The sequence below is a fragment of the Poecilia mexicana genome, unplaced genomic scaffold (assembly GCF_051168715.1).
Source record: "Poecilia mexicana isolate PSO_F unplaced genomic scaffold, ASM5116871v1 scaffold_17, whole genome shotgun sequence".
Taxonomy (NCBI): Eukaryota; Metazoa; Chordata; class Actinopteri; order Cyprinodontiformes; family Poeciliidae; genus Poecilia; species Poecilia mexicana.
Window position 1 is genome coordinate 24928893 of NW_028263386.1, and position 23858 is coordinate 24952750.

A 23858-nucleotide genomic window follows, 5' to 3' on the forward strand; every position below is an offset into this window, starting at 1 on the left:
ATAAATTGCAGTCTACGTTCCAATGAGACTTGGAATGACTTTTACATCCTACAGCAGGCTCCTTGAACTAGCCTTAGTCAATGCCCCTGACTTGCTAAGAGAAGTAGCCATGGCTACCTAGCTTAGATACATGTCAGAACTAGATAGCCACAGCTAATGGCTACTTAAAAAGTAGCTGTGGTAGCTGTGGCTACTTAGCCATAGCTACTTAGCTAATGTATTGTAACTGCAAACCCCTTGGGTTTTGCAGAAACAATACAGTAGGGTTTAGGCCGAACTGTCACACGCAAAGCCATTAGCTAACCATCCAGGATAGCTAAAGCCTAAGTAGTCATTAGCTAAGTGTAGCCAGTAGTGGCTACTTAACTACTAGTGGCTACTTCGCCAGCTCGTGGCGAAGTAGCCACTACACCCACTAACACAATAAACCTTGCATTAGTTTTTTTACTAAGCTAAGTAGCCACTATTTTACTCTTTTGCTTGGAGATGAGTTCTGACAGTTGTTTATGCTTTTACATCCTGCAGCAGGCTAGTTGAGATTTGGTTTGGATGAAGACATAATAGTTTTCCTCGCCGGCCTGAAGAGGAACACTATGTGTGTGTGCGAACTGAAAACATGTCATGTGCTGAGAGCAGAGGCCAACCAGGAGTGATTGTATTTCGTGTCTGCTTCTTGTATGAAGTTGTTTTTCAGAGGAGAGTGAGTCACCGCTCTCAGCTTTTATTGTGCTTCAGTTTTAGGAAAATGATGCAGCTTCTAATAGTGCTTGCGTTTTTCCATAAACATGCATGGGTGACCAAATGAATGTGACTAGAGTTCTTATAGAGTGTTTTGTTGCTTTGTTAAGAGGCTTACATCGCTGGGTGTGAGATCTCTTGTGGTCGGTGTTTAGGTCTATTTGCAGATCTGCTTGCCTTTAATGTGTTTTCTGCAGTTTTGCTGTTCAACATGGACTCGACGTTTTATCTTTTCCGTCTGCTGACGTGATTTCCCCCCTGAAAGGCTTCCAACTGATCGCTGCATGGGGATCCATGGCTTAATCCATGCGAGATCTCTTCACCAAAAGATAAAGAGATTCTCCACTGAGTGGAAAGAATGTATTAAAAGGCAGGATTGAGGGGTGGCATGTAGGCTACTGTGAAGAAAAAAAACAAACATGGAAATTTGGACCGATTCCATTCCCATCCATCTCCCTCCCTCACATCTTCCTCCTCTCTCTTCCTCCCTCCATCCAGTCTGGTTTTTTTTTTTTGTTTTTTTTTGTTTTCCAGAAATGTGTTTCTCGTTGTCTGTCCCAGTGCTTAAAACTCTCAATTTGCCTGGTAGGCATATTTTTCCATCTCCAAAACCACGCAAAGCAAGACTTAATTCCACCATTTTTTCTCCTCCCCCCTCCAACCCCCCTCCCTCTCAACAATGCTTGCCTTTCCCAGAGTCATACTGAACTTTAATCAAAGTCCAAACGAGAAAAACACACAAGAACAATTTCCATATGAGCGCGCACACTTTGAGAATGATTGTCCTATTTACAGCAGGAGGAAACAGCTCCTGTTATTCTACGGGATCGTTTCCTGCTCTCAAAGGACACCTGGCCCTCTTCACTGTTATGATAACTTAATTGTAAGCATAAATTATACGTTCTGGTCACCTGCACTCGGACAAAGTATTTTAGCATGCAGTAGAAAGGTTGTTTTAGGGGTAGGGATTTCAATTAAAAACATTGTGCAATTAAAATGTGCTGCTTCAGGAAAAGTGTGTGTAGTTTGCCTGTGCATGTTTCAACACAGTGTGTTTTCCAGCTCTTTGTACCTAAAGCTAAGTAAAAGCGGAAACTCTTGTTAGCACCAGATGTTTATCTTGGTGAGGTAGGTGAAGTTGCATTTGAATCATGTGACGTTAGTACCAGTAAAGCTATAGATTTGAATACTCTCTGAAATATTGTTTACCTTTTAACATGCAGGGCCTTGAAAGGTTATTTATACTCTTTCAACTTTTTCACATTTTGTCAAGCAACAACCACAAACTATATATTTTACATGGATTCCATGTTATTTTTTTTTAAACCAATAAATATCTAGCCATTCTTTTTTTTCTTTTTTTTACAAAAAGCTCCAACTCAGTCCAGTTAGATGGTGGTACAGTTGGTAGCATTAGCTGCGTTTCCATTACAATATTCCTCTGATGTTGGAGAACACAATTTCGCAACTGCGGCCTTTTCATGGAATAAGAAGAACGATTGGAATCACATGTGAATATTTCACGGGATAAGTCATTATGAAACATGCTGCACCATCATCCTCCAAAAACTTCCTGTCGTCTTCTTAGTGCTTTCCGCCAGTAGTGACATCCGGTCGTTGATCACACGACGCAGTTTTGCGAAATACACTTATTTCAATACGGCTGAAAAACCACCTCATCCTAGCGCAAAAAACTTTTTAATGAAAATCTCGGGTCTTTTCGAAATTCTTGTATGGATTTTCGTAACTACAATTTGCACGATTTGCCTTGAGGCTGTTGCCTTGAAGATAGAAAGACTTGGGTTCAAATCCCAGTCTTGGGTTTTTCTGCACAGAGTTCTGTCTGTGTGTCCCAGAATCCAACTGCTTCCTCCTATAGTCCAGAAATATGACTGTTGGGCCAATTCCCTGTAACTTATTAAATAAATTGGCATCCTGTCTTAGGTGTACCAAGCCTCTCGCCCAATAACCCAATGGAAGACGTGTTTTAAAGTAAATTTTTCGTGTTTTCCTAATTGGTCTGGACTTTGGGACATTCTAACGCATTCCATTGTAGCTCTGGCTACCAAATTAGTGATGTTCTACCAGAAGATGGACGATACATCAATAAAATTTGCATTGGTTTGCCACGGGTCAAAAACTATTCCACATCTGAATTTTATGTATTGATGTCAGAGTAAAAGGCGGCTCAAAACAAATGGTTGCTACATTTTTCAGTTTTTAATTTGTGAATAATACGAAAACCATGTATTCTTTTCCTACGATACAACTATTAGATGCGCTACTTTGGTTTATTAAAACAAACATGTCGAAGTTTGTGGTTGTGGCATCACACAAAATGCTTAAAAGTTCAAGAACTCTTAACTTTTGCTACTTTACAAAGTTATGTGTGATACAGATTCGTGTCTCCTAAATCCCCATATGTGCAGAGTTTTGCGTCTGTTCCCGCAAACCGATGCTCGGCCTCTTTTCCGTCAGCTGAGTTTGTCCATCCGCGATCGACCTCTCACTGCAGATGTACTGTATAGCGCAGCAACTTAAAGAGTGAGTCTTGAATGTGACGACCCAGCAGCCTCAGTCTATGGGCCGGATCAGCATGCGGACAGACTTCATGGAGTAGAAACCTCCGCCGTAGTCGGCCCAGAAGATGCCGTCCTGGAATTTGCTGCGGTACACTCCTCCGGTGTACCAGACACCGTTGAGGTTGGCTTGGCCACAGGCGTTGTACCACCAGCCTCCTTTATGGAAATGGGCACAGTTACCTGTTGTGGGTTAAAGGGAAACAGGAGGAAGAAAAAGTTCATGGGCAAGTGGTTTTTGTTGATAGAATGTTTCACAGAAAGTCAACAGAAAAACTAAGTTTCTTTTAAAGAAGAAATTTGCCTTGATGAGATGTCAAAACCCCAGCGTTGCACTCCTTCACTAATTCAACCTCTATTTGTGGAGCTTATGGGAATCACAGTGTTGACTGAGGTCAAGCATGACTGAGTCCCAAAGAGTCAAATACAATTTGGAAAAAAGCCATAAAGAGCTTATTTATTTTACACCGACAGCAAATAATCTCCTTGTCACGTCGAGCGCTTCGGCATGCGTTCAGCGCTGAATGAAAACTCGCCAAAGGGTCATGGATCTGAGTGAGAGCTCATTGTTTGTTTTCTAAAGGAAGTGAAGGCTTCGCTGATGGCTTCCTGGGATTCCAGGCGAGCGGGGGCCCCGAACCACTACGTTCAGGGTCCGTGTAGAAAAACAGGAGCAGAACTTCAATGTTTCTCCACTGTTTTCCACAATAAACAATGCTACCCTCCATGTTAGGGTGCTGAAATATAAATTACAACCGAGTACAGTCATTTACAAAGCGTTTGTGATCAGTACGATTACAAGTTGATTTGATTTATTTTTTTGATGTGAATAGTTTTCTAGAATTTGTGCTTTGTGGACTTTTTGGAGTGTTTTTGTTCATTTTCAGTATATATTTTAAATGCTTCCAGCAATGACCTGCCTGCGGATGATAAGTTTAATGAAGCTGATCCGAATGTGATGGAGATATCTGGTTTCATAAATATTGATCGCTGAGATCAAAGTAAGAATGCGTTGTCGAGGATGTCCTCCTCTGTTGAGAATTATTTGAATTATTTGTGTGTAGAGTTTGTAAAAGGTACGTTAAGCGTAATTTACAAGAATCAGTAGTAATAGCTCAAATTTGTTTATAAAGCAAAACTTGTGGGTAGGCAAAATAAAACTTCTTAGCACAGAAAAAAAAAACACTTATGGAGTCCTTTTTATCAGTTTCCATTTTTCTGACTTTGTATGCTTGATGAGTCATAAAATTCTGGTTTATAATCCAGACTTCAAAATCAAACTAATGAAAACAAAGACTTCACCAAGCTTGCAAAATATGTTTTCATCCCAACATGTTTCAACTTAAGTCGTTAAAAGTCTTAGGAATTCAAAAACATGCCATGGCTGTCTTGGGAGGACCTAAAAAAAACTAAAAAAAACTAAAAAACTAGTGTTTTGGTCATTTATGTAGAAAATTCATAGGTTCTATCATTTCAGTTTTTTTAGGCAGTTAGAATTATTTAAGTTAGTTTGGAACCAATATCTGTAATAAATGTCTGTATTTGGAATTGATTACTTTGATAACTTTTAGACCCTCCCACTAATTTAAGAGAAGAGCATTAAAAACTGCTTGCCGACAATGACTACCATTGGTTTTAGCTGTCCAGTTGGCAGCATAACATGCTAAATCTTAAAGTTTCACTTCATATGGAGAAGAAAAAAGGATGTAGTGCTTTGCTACTAATTAGGTGTATCATTTTACAGGTCAGTGAAAAGTTTTAAAAAGGGAGGGAGAGCTATGCTAGCTTGACTTTAACAACCTGCAGCACATCATGTAGATGTGCTGCAGAATTTGGTGTGTTTTGGTTCAGTTAAAAATAGTAAAGCAAGCCACACACCAGCTCTCTGACAGATCATCAGCAGAGCAGCTGTTTAAATTAGCTAATCAACCGCCGCTGTGTTCAGACGATAACTTATTAATAATCGCAAAATAAAACATCAGGCCTGAAAACATAAAACTGTAACGGACTGAATGTCCTGCTCTTTGTGTTTGAAATGCTCACATGTTTTTTGGTGTTGAATTCTCATATGCTCGTGGAGCGGTTGTCAGTCAGTTGCTATGCCAGTGAATCTATGTGTAGCGTAGCTACAGACACAGAAAGCGAGTAAAAAGAAGCCCGAGTGGTTTTGAGTTGTTCTTCAACAGTTTCCTGCCTTATTTCTCCTTTTGCTGTGACGCAGCGCACAAAATTAATAACACCCACATCTTCATTTAGTTAACAGAGCTGTTCTACAGGTCGGCTACGGAGGGCAAGTCAAAGAATCGTCTTTGACGAGATGTAAACAGTAAAATGCAACGCTTCTCTAAAGAAGACATCCCAGTATGACCGACCTGAGAAGGCGTCCTTGTCTCGATCCAGAGTGGTGAACTGTTTGCCGTTGTGGCTGCTGAGGGAGTCCCCCGCGTTGCCCTGGTAGGTGCCCAGCCGCAGGCGGTAGCCCTCGCTCTCGGGCTCCAGGTGGAAGCTGTTGTACTGCGCATACACCTTCTTGTCCATCCAGTCCTCCATCTCCACCATGAGCTTGTAGTCGCCCTGCCTCCCCAGCTTGTAGATAGCCTCCAGGCCGAGCCAGTACTCCCCGTCTATGTTGCCAAAGCCGCTCTGGATCAAAGGAAGATTACAGGGAAGGTTACAATGAGATCACAGGAAATAACGCGTGTTGTGTATTCCTCCGGGTCCCCAAGGAGTTTGGAAACGCGGTGATTATCTGGGAACATAAAACCTCTTGTGGAAGAGTTTGTGGGGTTGAAAAACAAATTAGAAATTTCAATTCGACAGTGTTTTGGTTGTGCTTCTGTAATTCAGGAGAACTTCAAAGAGCAAAAAAACACATGGTGACAAATGATTACCACCTTAACCTATGAAATTTAGAAGAAAGCAATGCTGAAGAGTTTATGCGATAAAATAAGCGTCTGTATTCAGAATTCTGATACTGGGTCATGAAGCCAAGCGGTCTTGAACGTAGGTTATAAAACATACCCCAAGCTTTTAGGAACGTCGAACTACTAAATCCATTATCCAGATTACGTGTCAGAAAGGCCCAGTCAAAGCCCAGACCCAAATTCAATTGAGAATCTGGGACAAAACTTAAAATTGTTATTTATAAATGGACTATTTCTAATTTAACTGAGTTTGAACTGTTTTGTAAAGAATGGGTACACTGCAGAAACACGAAATCTTAAGGTATTTTTTGAAAAGTTTTTAGTGTAAATAACTTGGTACACTGAAAAATAGACAAAACCAACTTTACCAGTAACTTCTCATCAAGATATATGATCTGATTTTAAGTAAATAATTCCTTAAGATTAATAAAAAAGAACAAGTTCCATTGTCAGATTATTTCATGTACAACACGGGACAAACGTCTTGTTAAAAGTGAAATAATCTGCCTTTGAAGTTGGTATTTTTCCATTAAGGAATTATTGACTCAAAGCAACTTCCAATAGCTTGCTTATTTCAGGTGTACCAAGATATTTGCACTAGAAACAAGACCAAAAATACTTGGTAATATTTTGTGTTTCTGCAGTGCAAAACATTAATTGTGGAGAAATGGAAATCGACTAGAGACATCAGTTTTATTTATTTTTTTATAAAATTGATCCTTCAACTTCATAATCATCCATAACTTTATATAGATAGGTTTATCTCTTTTTTATGTCCATCACGTTCAATTTCCATTAAATCTTGTTAACCTTTAAGGTCGTAATGTGGCAAAAATGTGAGAAAGTTCAAAAACACCAACGCCCTGCACCAGTCTCAAAAACACTCCACTTGGAAAAAAAAAAAAGTTGAGGTTTATGAATGTGGACGAATTGTGAGCCAGCAGATGATGAATGAAATAGGATTTCAGCCTGGTTCAGTGTGTGTGTGTGGGGGTGCGTGTGCGTGTGTGTGAGATGGTTACGGTTTTGGTCTTGTGGTAGAGTGCAGAGACAATTCAGCGTTGAGGAGAGCAATTTAGCTGCCAGTTACCAGCACATGATGCTGGCCAGACTGAGTGGAACGCTGGATTGTTGCAGCTGTCAGCAGCGGTGTTCTCATTCTCACAGAGCCTCTATATGCTCACTGCTGGGCCACGCAGTGGGAAGGCTCTATAGCAGAAGTGGTTTTGGAAAGATGTGGAACATACCTTTCTCATTGGGACGGCTACAGTTTCATGATGGGAATCTCAAAACATTGTGTTTTATTGTAACAGAAGGACTTTAGACCTGAAGGTAATTATATCAAAGACCCCACGGCTCCCTTGGAAAGGTCAAATAACGGCATCGCTGTTACTTTTGAAAGAGTTGGGAGGAAGTGCCCTGTCATCACCTTGTAACTATCCCAGTTCCTGAAGAAGTTCACTGATCCATCTCTCCGGCGCTGGATAACCGTCCAACCTCCGTTGTCTATATCCTGTTCACACCAGGCTTGCACCGGCCTCTCCGCCTCATCTGGTTTGATCAGATACATGCCGCTGGTGCTGTGGCCGGCCTCCTGCGCCTCCTGGCAGTCTCTGAACGGGCCTGAAGGAAAATGATGATAAGAGAGAGGAGGAGGAGGCGGTGAAGGACAGGATCCAGCTGGAAAATGGAAAACGAGACTAACAATCTGACAGTGAACCGAAGAATCATCGGTCTTGTCCAGTAACTTTGTAAATGTTTACATAAAGTCAAAGAGCAAGAGAAAGACGAAGAGTTTGAAACCTACTTTAAAAAATTGTGCATCTAAGGGAATATAGGCTTACTAGCCTGCTTTAGCCAGTAAGCCTAGCTACAGCAGCTATAATGAATTGTACAGATTTAGCCTAGCTTACTAGCCTAGATATTTTAGCTACAGTTAGCTGTATAGAACTATGAGGTTCTATGACACAGAACCTCAGCTTTAGCTACTAAGCCTAGCTAAAATAGGCTAACGTAAAACAGAATCAAAGCAGCTGTTTCCTTCATTCTATTACATTTTAAAACATTAAGTAATTTATAGTGAGGCTTTAACAAACATTTTCTATGCCAGAGAGAAAAAAATTCATCTTAAAAAGTGAAATATTTGACAGTTTATTGTTAGCCTCATAACAATTCTCCTACTAGCTTAACTTGGCTAAATTGTAGCACCACTTTAGTGTGATTTTTTTTATGTCTCTCTTGTAACTTGAAGTATTTTATTTCAAACTCTGTGTCTGACATATACAAATTTGTGAATAAACTCTACTCGAGTGAGTATCAGGTTTTTTCTCTCACATTGCCCAAGTAAAGCTCACTCCAAATAAAGGAAAGTGTTAGCATGCTAGCAAAACATTATCTTACGATGCCGTTTGGCTTTGATGATCCTGAATGCATTGAATATTTACATAGACAATCTAAAAATACCCATAACTGTTCTTTTCTCATAGGTCAAATGTTTATTTCCCTCCAAATGTACCAATGTGTTTGATGGACAAACATACAATTTAGTTCTAAATGTAACAGACATGTTGTCCATATGAATGGCAGTAAGGCCTTTTGATTACAATGGTCAAAGGAGACCTAGTACTTCAAGATATCCCGGAAAGGTCTCCAGTGTTGGTGAGCGAAACAAAAAAAGTACACTTTGACAACATTGCTAGACAACTCTAAGCATTACACATTTTACAGTTTTTCTTCTTCTTTAGCATCAATAACATTTCACTTTTTTAATACACACCCCCTCAAACCTCAACCTTACCCAAAAATCCATGGAAAATCTGGCACCTCTGAAATAAAGTGTATGAACACATGTGAAATGAGCTATTGTGGATTGTACTGTAAAGTTGTTTGAGTTTTCAGCAAGAACACTCAAAGCAGTCTATTTACCATTTATATGTGGCTGCTGCAGATCTACAAAGTTATACTTGTTTATGATTTCCTCTAAGGACAGACCAATTAAGTCTCACTAATGAGATATGACTTTTTCCCCCCGCTATGACGACAAACGGCTACAAATAGATTTATACAGCTGTGTGTTGCGAGTTTGTTCGAGGGGTAAGGAACTCCTATGTAATTATTTATTTATACTACTGTTAAGCTTTACGGCCTCTTGCTTATGCTGAACATGCCTCTGTTTTTGTGGTAACCACCCGAGACTCCCATCATGCCCGCCTGGCTTTTGTCTGAGACTCACGCAATGGAACAGTCTCGCAAACGGATCATTTGCCAACATAGCTGTCCTGAAATCCTTCACACTTTATTATTCTTGGGAAAAGCCAATGTGAGCATGTCAAAAACTTTCTGTCAATGAGCAAAATCCAGCTGGTCGAGCCCGTCTTTCCCTTGGTAAAGGTTTCCTTAGTCAACTCGGATTGTACAACATTTGTGTTTCCATTCTGGTCTGTGTGTTTTCTGTTGAGCATGAAGCAGAGTTCCAGCTGATTTTGCACATTTTTAACCTTTTGAAATGAGGCCGCCGGTCATAACATCATGATGTTATGATGTTGTTATAACAACATCATAACAAGCATTATGTTGTTATTGTTGGCTTTTCAAAGTAATGACTATTGTACATTTCACCATGACAGGACTGTCTTGGATCTACAATGGCTATTGAAGATAGAAAAGGAAAAACAAGGTGTAAATTTTCACCAAAAAATTCTGGAATTTTCTTGAAAAAAAGTAAATTACTGAGCTCCAAAAATCAATATTTGCTAGAGAAAACATGGAAATTTATGAGTTTCAAAAGTCACATCTTTTTTAAAACTCAAAGAATTTCAAAAAAGTGAAAAATGATTGACTCATGAAACTCAGAAATTGCCTTGGTTTTTCTAGAAATTACTGAGATTAACCTCAAAATTTCAGATTTTTTTTCTAGCAAATTTTTAACTTTTCAAACTAAAAAAATTTCATGTTTGTTTCTAGAAAATGTTTGAAATGAATCTCAAACTTTCCTAATGTTTTTTCTAGCAAAATATTGACTTTTCAATCTCTGAAATTTTCTAGAGCATTTCCGAGATTAATCTTCAAGTTTCTGAGTTTTTGGTGGAAATGTACTCTTCCTTTTTTTTCTGTTTTCTACAATGGCCCCACTACATCGTCATATGGATCTGACCTTGCAACAGAATCTAGGAATGAAAAAGAAGGAACGGACAATCGCCCACTCACCCTCTGTGCTGAAGTTTCTCTCAGACTTCGGGACCTCGGGCGTACTGCTCGTGGGGGTTGACCCGGAGCGAGAATCCCTATCCGGGCCAAACCCTCTGGTGTTTCGACTCTGGATTTCATTGGTGAACCGTGGCACACTGACCGGAATGTTCTCAGGTACCACCTGCACTAGCGGGGGTCCTATAGGTGGCTGTTCGTGGCGCCGACTATGCATCTGCATGCAGTGCTCCTCTAGCGTTCCGATCAGCACCGACTGATTGTTCACGATTGCAGACAGCGCCGCGTATTTGGCCTCCAGCTCCTTGTACCTGGACGTCAACCGCAGTGACTCAGAGGTGGCGTTAAGGATGCGCGTCTCCAGCTGAGCCAGCTCCAGTGAGTTATCCCTCTTCCTTATGATCTCATGCAGCAGCTGCATGTAAAGCTGAGTCACTCTGGAGTTCATGTTTCTGCTCTCCTTCCTCAGCAGCTTCATCTCATTCACCAGGTTACCGTCCACATCCACCACGAGCTTCAGAGTCTCCATCTCTCGACGCTGTTTGGACAGGAGGTCACGCACCGCCGCGACATCCAGGCGTGTCACTCGGTCTTTGTCGGTGGAATAGCCCCGGGTGGCACAGATGGGGCCTGTAATCTTTTGCTCCGGGACCAAGAAGGTGTAGGAGCACTTCTTGTTTTCTTCGGCAGCCCCCGGAGCTCTTCGTATCCTCGACAAAATGGGGTTCCTCGCCAGGGCTTGACCGTTGTTCCAGAGAGACAAACCCAGCAGGAGGGAAAGGCTCCACACCTCAAGTCCCATGGTTGCTCCTCTTGCTATAGCCAAACAACCCAAAGATCTATAAAATCACCAAAAATAGAAATCATGAAACGATAAAATCTGTGTTTTGTGCATTTCAGCAAACACCCCTACACCAACAACAGGTGTCTATCTTCAACTTTACAGCCTCTCGCTATCTTTCGCAAGATTCATTTCTACATGATACGTGAAAAAAGAATAGGATCCATGTATTTACCATCTTTGCTAAGTTAATCTTTGCTGTTTTGCAGGGGAGAGGTACATATCTTCTTTAACAAATTTAGACACGTAAAAGATAAATGAGCCTTCATGCACTTGGAACATCTGACCTCATGCATTTTTGAGCCAGGAGAAAAAACAGAATGCTGAGACAAAAACGATACTCAAAAAGGGAGAGCATGCAAACTCCAAAGAATCGCTGCTGTTGAGTCCTTTGCAGATCTTTGTCGAATCTGTAACCTGCTGAAGCAAAATAAAAGCACTTTGCTCCCAATGTTTTGACTTGCCTGTCACCTTAGTGTGAGCACACATGAATTTCCCCACTGAGGGACAATCAGGGTAATTTCTATTCTACTCTATAAATGTCAATCCATTGATCTATTTCCTGCGCTCCTTTTGGGTTGCATCAGGAAGCTTCCAGCCTCAAGTAGCAAAGTAGTAAGCAAAGGGAAGAATTTTATTTCCAACTTCATTAAAACTACGTTCCTGCTGTAATTTGGTCTGCTACATAATAAAACTCAGAGAGAACCCCATTTAATTGATTTTTTCCCTCTCTTTCATTTTCCCTCCGTCTGATATCATTTTTTGGTCTTGTTTTCCACCAGCCCTGAGCCTGGGATCATAGTGTGTTGCTCACTTCCCCAAGAGGGGCAAACTACAAAAGACCACTGCAAAAAAACAACAAACAAACAAACAACCTAGCAAATCAGTTAGTAATTACCATTTAAAACCTTGGTTAATCTTCTCCAGTAATATTCCCATCCAATCTTCTTGGTACTATCTGTTCCATATTTGGTTTTCACGTTTTCTTCAGTAGAACTGGTTCTAAATTACATTCCTGCAATTGAAAGCTAATAGTGATATGTGTGACCATTTGAAATTTTTTTTAATATATATTAAATATTATTTCCAACATATGTTAGAGATCCTAGTTTATTATACACTGAGATAACTAAATCAAACTCATACATTTTGTTTTGTGTTTAGCTTTCAGTTCTCAGGAATATACTGGAAATAATGTAAACTGTTCTAAAATTGTAAACATCTGATTGGTCGGCCTGCTCAAAAACGCAGCTGCAGATCAATCACCATTTTAGAGACAAAATATACATTTAAATTTTTTTTAAAGATTTAAATAATTAAAAATGATTATTTTTGTTATTCACGGTAAATGTAAATCAATTACTTTGATATATGCATCTCCAAATGTATTCACATTTCTACTTTTTAAAATTGTTGAATTGTGGCACTCGTGGAGTTCCGTACCTACACGTGGACACTTACAAGCCAGACCTATGTTTTTCTTCACCAACCGGCCTTCATGAACAAAAATATCCTTGACCATAATTCATTAGCTGGATGTTCCAGTTTTTTATCTTGTCAGGGGCCTTATTGATAAAAAAAATAGAGTGGAAGGAAACAAGCGATAGAAAAAAAAGTGCAAAAGTAACAGAGATTACAGCAATCCAAAAAGTCCAATTGAGAGAGTTTGGGCTGCAGCTGGAGGCACCACACACAGATGCATCCAGAACATGCGCCGTTACATTCCTGGAGTTAAGCCGCGTCTGAACTAAAGACAACATTAAAAGCCGCTTACCTGGGCTAAAGAGAAGGAATGGACTGTTGCTCAGTGGCTCAAAAATCCTCTTTTCAGGTGGAAGTAAATTTTGCATTACGTTTGGAAAAGCCCCAGAGTTTGGAGGAAGAGTGAAGACAGACAGAATCCAAGTTTGTTTCGGTCCAGTGGAAAATTTCCACAGCCAGTGATTTGTCATCCGCTGTTGTTGCTCCACTGTGTTTTATCAAGACTAATGTCAACTCAACCTTCTACCAGAGCACTTCATGCTTCCTGCTGCTGACAAGTTTCATGGAGATCCGGATTTCACTTTCCAACTGGACCTGGGACCGGACCAAACTTCCAAAGGTACCAAAGGCTGCTTGAGTGACCCTGGTGGTTAATCACTCGATTGTCCTGAACCCCAGAGAAAAACTTGGGGAGTATTGTCAACCTATGGGCTGTAAGCCATAATTATTAAAATGAGAAGAACATCTGAATCAGTTCACTGAGTCTACTGAATCCGCATCTGTAAAATGTCACTTTTTGAACTATATTTCTTGAATAAATTAGCTTCTATAATATATGATTAGCTCATACTTCTGGGTACAATTTTGGTGATGTTTGTAAACTGCATCACTTTTTTTTTTATCAGCAATATATCTGAATAAAAGGATACTTTCATGTTCTGTAGCAAGTTTAAAGAGGCAGTATTATGTAAAATCAACTTTTTGAGCTTTACATCATGTTATAGTGTCGCTTTGATTCTTTCATTTATGTTTGAAAAAAATCCTTTTATCTCCCTTGGCAACCATTCAGCTGGGCAAAACGCCTAGGTGGACCTAGCTCTGCCTTCGAGAAGCGCTTCCTCCTCGCAGAGGAAACACCCCCGCCCCACTATTCCCCTACTCAGCTCCTTCAGACTAGCCAGCAGCAATTAGCAAACACCTGGTTATGACTTCCTGAAGTCGTCACAACGGAAAGAGCAGAATACTTTAAAGAGACAGAAGCCCTATTTCAGTGGTTTCCAAACATTTTCTGCGCCCCCCCTATGGATTACAAATGGCTGTCTGGTTGAAACGACGCGTGTGGGGGGGGGGCATCGACTTTTTTGGGAGCAAAATGAATGTACATAGCTGAAAATAGACACCAACATCGGTAGCCTACAAGGTACTTGTTAAGCTTAAGGTTCTGTATTGATATTAGCTAGTCATCTTTTAGCTAACATTACCTGCATCCTTATTCAACTCAGTCGGTTAGTTTGGAGGGAAAAACTGTGAAAAGTTCTTTGCGTTTTGCTGGTTTGCTGCCGTGATTCTAACACAAACCTACGTAGCTCCGCACAGCAGCAGCAGGTCTCCTTCACAGTGGAAACCCAGCGCGAGCGTCGTAGCGCTCATGTTGCGTTTAAAGGCGGCTCGGAAAAACAGGTTACAACATGTTAACAACGGATTAAACAGTTTTAACTGCTGATAAAAGTGACAGAGGACACAAATATGGGAAGTGTGGAAGCCTCTACTGTATCAAATTGACATAGGAATAACAGAGAGTTGGCCATTCTAAGGTAAAAACCCAGCGCATACATGTTCATGTTTTTTTTTTTTTTTTCATCCAGACGCCGCCCCCCCCCCCCCCCCGCAATGACACGGCGCCCCCCCTAGGGGGCGCCCCCCACAGTTTGGGAACCTCTGCCCTATTTCAAGACATTAAATGGCAAAGTTAAATTTCATTTAAGTCATATTTGATATATATGGCATATTCTATGAACTGCGGTTAACATAGTTACTTGATTGTGCTATAAAATGGCACTATGTGCCTGGAAAACAAATAATTCTGCCCCTTTAATGTGATCTGACATCATTAGACCACACTGCGTCTCTGTTGACGATTTGTTTGTTTCCTCTAACCCTTCTTTTCGCGAAAAGAGAGTTGCTTTGCGTAAATCAGAAGGAGCTTCTTCCACAGAATCGTAAACACGAGAGTTCTGTTTAATAATGAAGCGAGAGAGCACTGAAATAAAAAATAAAAAATTATTTTAGTGCCTTATAAAGGAAACCTTGAAAGATGTCCAGGTTGTCTCAGACTTTGAGTCCAGCAGACAGGAGATGCCTCCTGCTTCTGCAGCCCAGTTGTTCCCTGTGTTATCCTAATAACTCATACTTTCAATGCGTTCCCAATTGGCTCCTGTTTCACAAATGGCCCTGACCACTTCTGTATCAGGTGTCGCGTTGATGTCTGGTTTTAATATTTCTGTAGACCTCACCGCTCAGACCTTTCACACAATTCCCTCACAGCCCTCCACCCTACCTGCACTGGCTCATGCGAAGCAATACGGAAAGTATTCCTCTGGTGGTCTGGAAAAAGGATTTCACTTAATATTTAAAATAATCCATAGAGGACTGGGCCAACGTGTCAAGAGACAGATCTAAAATATCTCCTAATGAGCACAAGATGACGGGCCCTGATGGATTTACGAGGTGCAGAAATGTGTCGGCACAAGGAATAAATAATTCTGATTGGGCTAATTTTCATGCAGTGGTAACACAAGAAGAGGGACTTGGTGTGTTTGAGGAATAACAGCAGAAACAAAAATTCAGACGTTTTAAGTAATGTCTCGGTGAAGACTGTTTTTGTAAAGAAAGTTGATCTTTTCGTCAAGTTCGTTTGGACAGAAACTGGAATAAAGAAGGGAAAGTGAGCGATTCTCCTGGCCAAAGATAAACCAAAGTCAGGCTAAACCAGAATGCAGCATGGTGGACATGCCAGTCCATCACAGGGAAACATAGAGACACCCCGGTCAGACAACGATGTACGCCAGGGGTCCCCAAAGTTGGCCCTCAAGGGCCGGCATCCTGCATGTTTTAGTTCTCTCCCTGGTGGTGGCAACAATCTTTTCAGCATGTCAATCTTCTCCTTAGGCCTTCAGAGGAGCCATCATTGGATCCAGGTTCGTTAAACCAGGGAGAGAACTGAAACATGCAGGATGCTGGCCCTCGAGGACCGACTTTGGGCACCACTGACATACGCAAACACTCATGAGGGTGTTTTCACACCTGACAATCCAGTACGCTCAGTTTGATTTATTACATTTTTAGCTGGTGCGGTTCGCCTTCACACTGTACTGTGTCAAATGATTCAAACCCTTTGAAAAAGCGGTTTAGCAGACATGAACACAACTTCCTTCTTGACAAAATGTAAACAAAAATGGAGTAGCGTCAGAATTTAGCATTTGTAGGATTTATCATTTGTTTTTGGCAAAAGACCACAAGCCATTTCTCCCTTTAGTGCAAGATTTGTTTGTTTGTTTTGGTTGTATTTATACAGAATCCTCTGTACTATAGTTCGCTTCTTGTTTGTGGACTATCCGCCACATATTTGTTCAAAATGCGCCAGAGATTCACTTCAGTCGAAAAGAAGCCTAGGTTTTTAGGGGGACCGGAGTTCACTTTCCAGAGTTCACTTGCGCATTCACAAATGGACTTTCTAGACAAATGAACTAGAGTTTAAGTGAAGCAGACTAAACAGGGCTGGTGAGAACGCACCTTTAAGGGGACCAGTCAACCTAACAGTCATGTTTTTGGACTGTGGGAGAACGCCCAAGTACCCAGAGAATCCACACATGCACTGGGAGGACATGCAGACTCTCTGCAGTAACACCACCAGCTGAGACTTAAACCCTGGACTCACCACTCACTGCTCCAAATATGCCCAAGTATGAGCTAATTAATTGTGCTAAGGAGCCAATAAACAACCAAAGCAAAAAAAAAAAAAAAATCACTGTTTCAGTTCATCTAAGACAGTTTTACATCTGTGCTTCATCATAAACCGTTAAGACCTTTTAGTTGCCTCCCTACAGGTCACAGCTTGAATCCAGAACTTTTACTCCAGAGGAAATGATCCCATAATTATGTCCTATAAAGGACAGTACTTCAAACCATGCTTAAGTTTAACATTTTAAGATGAACCTGGGGCTGAGAGTAATTACTAGCAAACCAGCCGTCATCCTCTGTCCTCGTGGCAAGAAGCCAAATGTAGAGATTTAAACAGTCTATATCCATCTAGGCTCTGCCTGGTTTCATTGGCGGAGCACTATCTCATGTGGGTCAGTGTGATCAAACTGGTCTTCCATGTGCAGCCCTAAGATACACACCTAAATACAACTTTTATCTAGGTGTGTATAGAAACAACTTCCAAACAGAGCAAAGACTCATAGTAGCTTTCAACACGCTGTAAGGAAGCGAGGGTTTCTTGGTATTTGGGTATTGACATTGCAACACAAAGAGAACAGAACTCTCTTTACATACATTCAGTGGAAGATGGTTGTTTACAGTCCAGGTAATATCTGGTAAGCTTCACAGCGTTGAACTGGCAAACGTTAGCGACTGGATAAAGTTTAAAACTTCAGCAGAGTCCACACCTCCGGGAAGAAATCGTTTCTCAATAGCTGAGAGTACTGACCTATGCTGTTTGTACGAACCCAATAGCACAGGACAATGGGCTGGGTTTTAACCGGCCTCCTTTTGATCAGGCTAACTATTAGTAATACAAGCTAATGTCAATGTATTTCTTTACACTGCTTTCAAACACAGGTTGTAGCAACAGATTTACTAAAGGAGTTTGTAAAGTGGTGAGTTTGTTGAATATTTATTGGGAAATAAATTATGACAAGAGCAAATGAACTCGCAAAGCAGCCATATTGGATTTGAACTTGGGATTTGAGAGAATCCTCCAGATTTCCCAATTGAAATTCTGACTTTTCAAGATCTGAGTAAATTTAATATATATATATATATATATATATATATATATATTTATGACATTACACAACCAACAAATCTACTACTGTTTTTAAATCTTTGTCAAGAAGTCTCAGTGGGAAGAGAAACTTCTTTGTATTGCTGTAGGTGGAAATCTTGCTACTTTCTGAGTTGGTATTTGTTAGTGAGACCACAACCATAGAAGAAGTCTAAATAAATTATTCCAAGAGAGACGCAGCAGGGGCTTTAAATTATTTATGTGGTCTTATTTTGACATTTAATTGCACGGCATCCTGTCCTCAGTCAAAGAAACATGTCCTGGTGGATTAGTTGAAACTGCTGCTCCTGCAGATTACTATTTTTGTACCATTTGTCACTGAAATAATATGCTTGAGTCGTTCTGAAGTTCAATTTTTTATTGATCTCAGACCTCTGAGCCAACATATGTTTTTAATGAATATATTTTTCAACAACACTGTTGCTCTCTGAAGCCAGAGTTTTAGCTTTGCCATGTGGAACAAGCTGCAGTTCGAATTTATTGTGAATCATAAACGACATGAGCACAAACTAACAGTCGCTCAAGAGAAAACGAGTCACACGTTTAAGAGCTGCCCTGCAACATTTTGGCACTGTCGCGCAGTTATTATTTGCTGCAAAGTCCTTTCTTACCCCCCGCCCTCCCGTTTCTCTGTAACCACAGGTCAGCTTGCTTTAAAAGTGGAAGCAAAAAGTCTGAGAACATTGGCACGTCTACATGACTCCAGCCGCTCAGTATGAATCTCACGGGCCCCACTCTGACAGCGGTGACAGTGTTTACATAGAGGCTCCTTAGCCAGGGCTGTAAATCTCATCTGCAGTTATTAGTCCCAAGTTTCCCTCATTCACAATGTGCAAGACCTCATCAAGTTTATAACAAAGCAGACTGCATATAATGACTTACTAAATGGTTAATTTCCTGTGTTTTTCTTTGTCTGTTTTCAGAGTTGGACATCGCCAGCAGTCACATAGGAGTCAGTGCACGAGTATTCACACAAAAGTATTCACAAAAATATTTTTGCCACTTTACAGCCACAGACTTCAACCAGTCCTATTGGGATGGACGGCGTGATGAAAACAGTGATACAAGGTTTTACAAGTAAAAGTGTGTCATTCATCTGTGTAGCATCCCATAATGAAATCTGGAACAACCAACTGTCCTCAGTACCTAAGTAGTAAATAAAAGCCACCTGTATCAGCAGTGGTGGGCTAACTAAAAAGTACTAATCATAAACATTAGCCCTGCTAATGCTAAAGCAGTAAACCAACATGCTATTTAGCTGAAGCTATTGCTAAAGCAGTTCATTAACATGGTGTTAAGCTGATGCCAGTGCACTACATCAACATGGTATTTAGCAGAAGTTAATGCTAAAGCAGTAAAGCAACATGATATTTAGCTGAAGCTAATGCTGAAGCAGTGAACTAACATGCTGTTTAGAAGAAGCTGATGCTAACATTCTGCTTCGACACAGTATTGTCAGACCACTAATACTGAAGCACCACACGAACAAGGTATTTAGCAGAAGCTAATGCTATAGAGCTACATCAACATACTTAGGAGAAGCTAATGCAAAAGAGCTAAATTAAACCATTAAGCCAAGTGTCAATAACACAACATATGTTACCACATAGCTTATCCTCAGTAGGGCCAAATTTTTGATCAGGAAGCACGCAGGACATCATTATATTTAAAAATGTTTACTGTAGCACTACAGTGACACATTCTGGGTACAGAATAAATTCCAGCTTATTCAAATGAAAGTTCACAAAACAGCCCAACGAATTAGCGCTTTAACATTCGTCCAGAAAAAATATTTTTAGGGAAGCTAAAGTGCGCTAATGGTTTTCAAAGTTAGCAAAGACGCTAAACTGCTAACCAAAGAAATTTGCTCCGCTATTAATGTATAGCAAATTAGCAGAAGCGTGCCCACCACCATGTAGGTATGATAGCATAGCATTAGTGTAATGTTGATATTGTTCTGTGAAGACCTCAGAGGTTCATTAGAGAACATTAGAGAACAAAAGACTGTATGAAAACCAAGGAACACAGCAGATAAATTAGGGGTGAAGTTGTGGAGAAGTTTAAAGTGGGGTTAGGTACTGAAATAACACGCCAAGCTTTGACTATCTTACAGAGCTCTAAACAGAGTTGGCAATAGGTGACAGGGAAGTTAGTCAGAAATAGCTGGAAGACGGGTGGAGCTACGTGCTGGGTGATGCTGAACAAAACCATTCAGCAGAAAAACAACCAACATACAGCCAGAAATACAATGGAATCATTTAGAACAAGCCACATCCATCTGTATGAATAGCCTAACCAAAGTCCAGACTTAAGTACAATTAAGAATTATTTTTGCAAAAAAAAAAAAAAAAAAAAAAAAAAAAGAATTCAGGAAAGAATTGTCTAAAAGTTCACAAAGTTGGTAGAGATATTCCACAAATGATTTTTACAGTGAAATGTGCTTTACAAAATCCTCACTTGGAGAAGCTGAATACAAAAGCAAGCCGCACTTTTCAGATTTGTAATTTGTATTTGTAAAATTAAATATATATATATATATATATATATATATATATATATATATATATATATATATATATATATATATATATATATATATATATATATATATATTCTAAGCATCGTTTTCTTCACAACTGTGTGCTACTTTTTTGTCTGTGTATCCCATCAAAATCCCCCTCCAACCCATACTGAGGTTTGTGGTTGTGATATGACTACATCTGAAAAAGATTCAAGGAGAATGAACATTTTTTCCAGGCACTTCCCTGGGAACCATCAGTCCTGCTTTGTTGTGACCAGTTTTCAAAGATCGGGTTGATAAATAGCCACACAGTGTGAAGACCAAACCACCTTCTGCTGGAAAACAAGCATAACTCAAACATAATGTTAATTTTTTTTAAAAACTGCATTTTTCCAGCCAAGCTGTGTTGTGGCTTTTTCTAAGGACCTGTGCATTTCAGAGCGCTGTGCCAGTCTGCCCTCAAGCGCTGGTGCCACTGATTAGACCGGTCTGCTCAGGAGGCAACATGATACACAGACTTACATGCTGAATGTGATGAAGGGCTTTATTTCAGACCTACGTTGGTAATAAAAAGCTCATCCACAGATCCTAAAGGTTACCAAATATCCACAGTGTGATGCATTCTTGAAAATTTATGACTAACTTACCACAAAATTGAAAGGAAAAATAATAAAACTCACAAAAAATATTGTCACAATGCTCACAAAACAACTGATATGACATTATAAAAGCAAAAATGACAAACTGGGGATTTGAAGTGGTTTTAAATGCTGGAAAAAAATCTCATTTCCATTAGTTTTTAATTGATTTAATTTCCAAGACTTTGCTCTATTGTTGACTGGGGCGAAGTTGAAGTATAGCCCATCATAAGATGAATAGAGTGGAAGAAATGTCAAATGACTTCAAGCTGAATAAACACGGCTAATTGTAGCTGCTGTGTTATAAACTGCAGCGGAATGACCCATTAAGTCTCTTTCTTATTCATTCATTTAGACTAACAAGTAGGTTTTCTTTTCTTTTTTCCCACCAGTCAGAATGATGTGAACGAGAACTACTGATACAATATACCTGAGTTGAAAAGAAGAAGCAAAAAAAAAAAGACATTTGTAGAAATAACCAGAAGCAACAACTTCCCACCTGTGTCAGTGAGTTCAGTCAGCGGTGTCTCAGTAGCACACCTCCACCAGGTTCATTCTGCGCCTCCTCGCCCCTCGCTGCTCCGTTTGCCTCCGGCTCCCACAGAGACTGAGGGCCCGCGCTGACTGACGACACCGGCAGCCGCAGCCCACTGGTACGGAGCAGCGGAGGGTGGTCCATGTACAGAAAAGAAGGGAGGCTGATGAAGAGGTTTTCCTTGCAGCTGTCTTGGCCCTCCCTCCCCTCCTCCTCCTCCTCTGATGTCATGTGAAGTTTAGGAGGGGATGATGGATCTTTTCACAGCAAATGAGAGAGGGGTGAATCCAACTTGGGGAAGCGAGCAGCAAAGACACACACACACTTTACTTTACAGTGTGTTTCTGTTCATTTTAGTAATCGGATTATGGTTGTTTATAATGTTTCCACTCACTTGATGTTCCTTTTGTCAAATTCCATCCAGTAGACATGGGCATATCGATACAAAATATTGATAATATTGATACCAAGTCAATATCAGTATTGTCACTATGGTTTCAGATACACTCTTGAAATTTTATGTAATTTTGTATTGTAGTTGCTCACAACTACCTCAAAACAGATTTTTGTTTTGGTTAGCTCTGAAATGACACTTTTTTGTGCTTTGCTTATCTAGAAAAAATGAGTGCAAATCACATCAATATATTAATGAATTGTTTTGGACACTTGTAAACTTTGTCCAAAATATGTTTGAACAAAATATCTCAAACGATTAGGGGGAGAGGAGGAATGACAAAAACACCTAAAAGTCAGAAATTTGACAATACATCAAGCTTATTTCGAAGGTATCAGTATCGGTTTCGATATCAGTATAGATATCAGCGATACTGGCCATGTGTTTACTTCTGGTTAAAATAAAGTAACGCACACCTCTACTATCCACTAATTTTTATGTGAAAAACCACAACAAAGTAGTGCCTCATTAGCTCTGAAACAAATTCGGTTTCGTACTCATGTGGGTGAATCTCTTGGGTGAATTGTTAGTTGCAAAGTTGGCAAATCCATCCGTCTGTCCGTCGTGGAAGGACAGCAGAAAGAAAGCCACTGTTGAAAGAAAACCACAAAATGATCCATTTGCAGGAAACAATGGAAACAGGTGGAAGAAGTTGCTTTGTTTGAAACTTTTTGGGCTTCATGCAGTGCACTGAAACTAATAAATAAATAAAAACTGTGATGAAAACAAGAACTGGAGCTACAACATGCATTCACAAAACTAAAACATACTGAAATTATAGATATAATATTCTTTGTTTTTGTGTTCATGAATCTATTTATTAGCCTTTCAGATTGATGTGAAATATCACATCAATATTTTTTTAACACAAACCGTTAATGTCAACTGTTGTCAAATTGCGTCACTCCACATGCCTCTTGATGGCTACGCTACGCCAGTCGGCAAAATGGCGGCAGCAAAAGTTGGGATTAAACACCAGAGTTAGTTGGTTGCACAAATTGAATATATTTTTTGAAAATGGTATCTTATGATGAATATTCATTACCCAATTGACGTAAACATAACCACAATACAATATTTTGACCGTATCGATTTCTGCACCTAGAAATGAGCTAAAGCATGAAAAAAATAAAACTACTAAAGTAATAAAAACTAAACTAAAACTAAACAATATTTAACTAAAAAGACTAGCAAACACACTTTAAAAGTAAACTGAATTAGACAAACAAAAATTCACTACACAATAAAACTAAAACTATGATGAAAAACCCAAACTATTCTGACCTTAGTGTCAGAGTGTTTTTACTATAACATCTCTGTGTGACCTGCGGAGGCTAATGCTCCGTTTCCGTCTCTCACACACATTCACACACTCACCTGTCAGCTTCATTCATGTCTCTCTCTCTCTCAGTCGTCTTTCTCACTCCTCCCTTACAAATCTGTTTCCTATCAGCTCTAATCTAATTCCGGCTTCATTCCAGGGATCCAGTAACTCCGGTATACTGTTGGGAGGGACTGTGTGTGTGTGCGTGTGCGTGTGTGTGTGTGTGTTTTGGGTGGTGGAACGTTTCTCTTGTATTTACAGATTATGAAGGATGTCTGTGTCTCTCGCAGCAGTCCAAGAACTGTTGGCAGCTGTGTTTGTTTGGTTGTGGAGACAATATGTGTGCTGGAGGAAAAAAACAAAAACAGAACAACCCCTCAGCTAAACGCTGCGGATGGAGGAGGAAGACTCAGGCTTTGAAGATGCGGGGGGATTCTCTGCGTGGGGACATTTTCCAATCCAGCATGTGGGAGAACGGTGGTTCTGATCAGCATTGTGGCAGTGCATGCATAATTCAGAGAGAGAAAGAAAGAGAGAGAGAGAGATAGAGAGAG

At 40.1% G+C, this 23858-nt stretch overlaps 1 protein-coding gene across 1 annotated transcript; it reads right to left on the reverse strand.

Annotated features, from left to right (window-relative positions):
- Positions 1 to 1426: 1426 nt before the first annotated feature.
- On the reverse strand, positions 1427 to 21699 carry angptl1b (angiopoietin like 1b). Its single transcript, XM_014989165.2, has 5 exons — positions 21491 to 21699; positions 10448 to 11283; positions 7671 to 7864; positions 5690 to 5960; positions 1427 to 3500 (listed from the first exon to the last, which is right to left on the reverse strand). The coding sequence occupies exons 2-5, from the start codon at positions 11244 to 11246 to the stop codon at positions 3313 to 3315; spliced, it is 1452 nt and encodes a 483-aa protein (XP_014844651.1). The 5' UTR covers positions 11247 to 11283; positions 21491 to 21699; the 3' UTR covers positions 1427 to 3312.
- Positions 21700 to 23858: the final 2159 nt, after the last annotated feature.